The sequence below is a fragment of the Cicer arietinum genome, chromosome 1 (assembly GCF_000331145.2).
Source record: "Cicer arietinum cultivar CDC Frontier isolate Library 1 chromosome 1, Cicar.CDCFrontier_v2.0, whole genome shotgun sequence".
Classification (NCBI taxonomy): domain Eukaryota; kingdom Viridiplantae; phylum Streptophyta; class Magnoliopsida; order Fabales; family Fabaceae; genus Cicer; species Cicer arietinum.
In genome coordinates this window covers 29,311,769-29,316,994 of record NC_021160.2, presented here as the reverse complement: position 1 = coordinate 29,316,994, position 5,226 = coordinate 29,311,769, and the positions used below count along the sequence as shown (strand labels likewise).

The 5,226-nt window shown below is 31.0% G+C and overlaps 1 protein-coding gene and 1 long non-coding RNA gene across 8 annotated transcripts in view; both read right to left on the bottom strand.

Annotated features, from left to right (window-relative positions):
- Positions 1 to 909: 909 nt before the first annotated feature.
- On the bottom strand, positions 910 to 1,500 carry LOC140918798 (uncharacterized). The gene is made up of 2 exons (XM_073363594.1): positions 1,456 to 1,500; positions 910 to 1,359 (listed from the first exon to the last, which is right to left on the bottom strand). The coding sequence occupies exons 1-2, from the start codon at positions 1,498 to 1,500 to the stop codon at positions 910 to 912; spliced, it is 495 nt and encodes a 164-aa protein (XP_073219695.1).
- Positions 1,501 to 4,652: 3,152 nt separating this feature from the next.
- LOC101502393 (uncharacterized) overlaps positions 4,653 to 5,226 on the bottom strand; it is a 5,555-nt gene continuing 4,981 nt past the window's right edge. For all 7 annotated transcript variants that reach the window (XR_012162909.1, XR_012162908.1, XR_189355.4 and 4 more), the window contains 2 exons: positions 4,972 to 5,084; positions 4,653 to 4,875 (listed from right to left, as the gene is read on the bottom strand). This is a non-coding gene — a long non-coding RNA (uncharacterized lncRNA). The remainder of the gene's footprint in view (positions 4,876 to 4,971; positions 5,085 to 5,226) is intronic.

Sequence of the window (5,226 nt, the reverse complement as noted above, 5' to 3'; positions counted from 1 at the left end):
CTTTCTCCAAGCTATTGTCACCATCTTTTTCGAAGAGATACGCTCACACCAAATAAAATTTTAAATTTAAGTATATAAAGATTTTATAAGAGCATCATGTTAGGAATACAAATGAAAACTGTATAAAAGCATACCATGGATAATAATGTTCGCCGACTGTACTCTTCCCATCGCAGACAACATTACTCCTTAATTTCGAGACTGATAATTTGTCTTTAATACAATCAATAATAGGCATAAAATGCATTTTCTGAGGATTCCCTTTGAAAATAGGAACACCTAAATTAATAAAGTGAAGTTAGCCTAGATGAAAGTCAAGAAGAGCCACCAAGTTGAAGCTCTAGTTGTAGATATAGAGCCTATGAAAATTTTTGACTTATCATTATTACTGATCAATTTGCCGAGAAGCATGCTCGTAATGATGGAAAATCCTCATCAGAGTAGTTAAACTGGAATGCATGCAAAACATGGATGGGCATCTTAGAGACCCTGTGACCAAACATAAGTTGTAGCTTTCCTTTGTTAACAAGAGGTCATATGCCTATACTAAGAACTTCCTTCTCGAACTCTTATTTTAAAGTTAAAAAGTCCCACAACTTTGCGATCCATAGATATAAACAGCTTGGCAGACTTAAAAATGGTAAGGATCCAGTCACAAAAGGTGTTATTAAAGCCAAATGCATGCAAAATGGCAACAAAAAAAATTACAATCAATAAGTCTGCCCTTAACAAAACCTCTTTGGTTCTCAAAGATGATTTTTTAGAAACAATAAACATCTTATCAGCCAAGACATTGGTGATGATTTTGAAATTGACAGTTTTATATGGCAATAGGCCGAATTTGATCAATGTGCGCTACCTCACGAATTTTAAGGATGACCACCACAATAATAGAATTGGAATTAAGCATCAACTAACCCAATTGAAAATTTGAAGGACATAGTCAAAAACAAATGGACCAATGTTGTCCCAAAAAGTATTGTAGAAATGACCCTCAAAACCATCAAGATCTAGAGCATTGATGCCATTCATATTAAAGACAACATTTTTAACTTCGTCGAAAGAAGGAAAAGCTATCAAAATAGAATTATCCTCCTTTGTCACAATTGAAGGAATAACAGAGGCAACCAAACTATTGGGTTCATAAATATTATTTGTAAGAGTGTGACTCTCAATATCAACAAGAGCAATCAAGAGTTGATCATCATGCTTCAAAATATAAATATGTTTAATGACTCCACAATAATGGGCAACTTTATGAAAATATCTAGTGTTCTTATCACCAAACAAATTCCAATTTAATCTTGAATTTTCAGGCCAAAACCTCTCTTCAGTGTCGAGAGCACGCTGAAGCAAAATCTAAGCATTTTTCTTCTGTTGAAAAAGGGTATCATAATTACCCTACTCATTAATTTGATGTTGGATAACATCATCTTTTGATATACATTTAGAAACATGAGTAAGAACATCACCAAAAACATTTTTATTCCAAACCATCATCTTTGATAAAGTTTATACAGTCCAGATGGTTGGACCACATTTTCATAAAGGAAGAGGCATGCCTCTCATCAAAAGTGCCAACATATAATAATATATGATAGTGATCAGATTTGGATCTAGTAATTGTACTACAATCAACCTTGGACCAAGAAGAAATCCAAGCATCATTACAAATATAGCGATAAAGACGTCTATAAATATGATTATTTTCCAAATGACCATTAGAACAAGTAAAGTGAGGTACCCGAGTGGGATTATGATTAAGATGACAAATATTAGTCCAACTACTAAAATTATCATAGGGAAATTTGAGTAGGAGGACGACAACCTCAATGCTCGTGAGCCCCTAAGATAAAATTAAAATCACCATCAAGATGCCAAAGGCCACTTTGAATTTGCTATAAATTAGCTAACGCCAACCAGAGCTCACGACGTAGCTTGTAATTGTTGAAGCATACACATCATAGAAAAAAAAAAAAAAACAAGATTATCATGACTAAAGGAGAAACTTACCTATTGAGCTTGGTTAGATATAATATTTGGATCGAAAAAGGCACCGTAAGTTGGGGGAAATGCTCTCTCTCTCATTTTCAAAAAAAGTCTTCATGTGAATAATGTTGAGATAAGACGTTAAAATTTGAGTTAAAGAAATCCAAGGTTTCGCAATTAAAAGAAAATTTGGGTTATGAGAAAGACAAAATTTTCAGATAAGATTGAGTCTCAAAATTCCTAACTCATCCCAATATTTTCAAGAGTTAATCTACGAAAATAAAGAAGATAAGAGAGATTGTGCCCCCAATTCCAAACCAACCCATTAACTTTCAAGAAAAACATAATTCTCACTATGCTTATGAAATTTGGTTGGATGAGGTGCCCTCGTTTCTATTTTCTCATTTGGTATGTGATTTGATCGGTCATTAATATACAATAAATGAAGTATGACCAAAAAAATACTACCTCTATCCCTTTGTATAAACACATATTGCATATTTCACATATAGGAAGAAAAGTTGGTAGTATAATTAATGTTAAAAATAAAAATTGAGTTAGTATATTTGTTGTTAAAAATAAAATAAATTTACTAAGTTAGTTAGTTGATTAAATTTAGTTAATTGATGAGTAAGTTAAGTAGATGATACGTTAAACTTCAAATATAATCTATAAATAAAGGCCTTGTATTTCAATTGTTATTATCTTTTTCAATATGAATCCTTTTGAGTTTTATTCTCCATAAAGCTGTCATGCCTATTTTTATCATGAGATTAATCTTAATATCTATGATCCTGTGATTCCTTATATGGTATCACAAGCCTCTAGATTTAAGGCCTAAAAATCATGCTTCAGCAAGAGATGTTGATGAAAATGATGATTATGATTTAGATTCACAAGATAGAGTTTACGTTCAAATCTTTGTTCTTGAATCTACAATCCACAAGCACAACCACTGCAATTTTTTGGCAGTTTTTCACAATCAGAAGGTAAATACAATTTAAATTTTTCTCTACAGCTAGAAGCATTCACAACAGACATAAAAACAAGCAACAACCATTGTCGTGAGAATTTTTAGTCGCAACCAGAAATAGTTCTTGATGTTTCTGCTCATAATTCTAAACATTGAAAATAATGAATGCAACCTCATTTCAGGAACTATTGATTTGGTCCTATATCAAGAAGTGCAAGTTGAAAAGTGTTTAGTAATTAAATAAACTAGATGCTCATAATATGAAGTTTTTGTTTCAATTATCCAATGATTCATAATTTAGTAGTTATATCAATAATATATATACAATTGTACCAATGCAATTTATAGAAAAGAAGTTAGACGACTTACTTGAATAAATAAAATAATATATTAATATTCACTACGCCAGAAATGACATTTAATAGCGCTCCTTATACAGCGCTTGTTAAATACAAGCGCTGTTGTAAGTATATTTTAAAAATAATGGAGCATTTTACAGCGCTTTTTTGACAAGCGCTGTGAAAAAAGCGCTGTGAAAAAAGCGCTGTTGTCACTACAAAAAAATTGACCTATCGTGACACCCAAAATGTTTCACTAAAAGTTAAAAACTGTAGGTAAAAGTCAATAATACTTTGAGTGACACTCAAATCTAGTGTCAACTTTAAGGGGGCGTCCTGCTACACTTTGAATATTGTCACTACATGTTCTAAGGATTGTCACTATATGTTTTTTATTTCTACCTACAATAGCGACTGTCACTAAAACCTAGATAAATATAAATAAAGAATTAGTCTATTCCTACAGTATTATCTGTCACTAAAACTTAGAAAAATATAAAAAAAAATATTAATCTGTTCCTACTGTATGTCTGTCACTAAAACGTATTACTATTTATTAAATTAAATTTATTTTATCTCCCTACTAATTGTAATTCTAAACTATTATTATCAGTAGATTAAATTTAAATTTCTAATTTATTTTTATTAATTAATGTCATTGAAACCTACAATAAAATATAATTTAATTTTACTAATTCTATTAAAACATACAATAAATAGTTATTTTGCTCTAAAAGATTCAATAAATTTTCAAAAGAAACTAGAATGAATTCCTTAACATTTATTGTGATAAACTGCAAACTAATTTCATAGAGAACAATGATCATCTGAAATTTCCATATCACTACTGCCTTTATAGCATCTTTGCCTTGAAACTCTATAATTTATCGTATCCTTGATACATAAGTGTTCTTCCATTAATCCAGATGCAGTTGACCTTGTTTTTTGAAAAATTTAAACAATTCTCAAGAGTGTTTACCATCATTTCTTAATAAGAAACATAAAATTAAATTGTCCTTACAAAAAGAAACTTATGTATCGAATCAAATATTAAAAAAGCATTAAATTACAAATAAAGGACTTGTTTTGTTGTTGAGGAAAACAGAGGACATTCTTATATAATTGAGAGTACACTTCCTTATTTTATTGCTAAACTTCCTTCATGAATAACTAAATAATACTATAATAGAACTCATTATCAATTTAACTTACAAACAAACTAATTTAAAATTATACTATTCTGCAAAATAATTGATCAATGACATGCTTATTTGTAGCTGCATGGGAAGCATAGGTCATAGGGAAAAGAACCAGCATTCATATAAGAAACAACCTCTTCAAGTCAAAACATATTTCCAGAACACAAATAAAAAAGCATAAGTATCAAAAGTTACTTTGATCCATACTAATTTCATGCATGTGGCAAACAAGTAGGACCTAGAACTTAACAAAAGAAAATGGTTTGTACCTGATGGTAGCACCTCCCTTGCCAATTATTCCGCCACAAGAACCATTAGGAACAATGAGTCTCACTTTTGTTTTTGGCTCAACGTCATTGTCATCCTCGCTATGAAGCTAATATTAAAAGGAAAATTAAGCTCAGAAGCAAGCAATGGGAGACATCTTTTATTTCAGTAACTAAATAAATCAATATCACGGGTCAGTGATTACCTCAGTGAGCAACTTCGAAAGAATAAGCTCTACAGCTCTTAGTATTTCATTGATTGCACCAGATACCATGATAATCCTATCAGTAGGTGAAGTAGTGCGCTGCTTCCTTGGTCCTTCTAGAGAAATAGAAAAACAGAAAAATAAAAGGTATAGAATCTTGCAAGCCATCAAAACCCATCAAGAGTAATCTCAACACCGGAGGATTAACAGTTAGATATAACAACTAATGAGCTCCCATCTTAATAATCATGCATT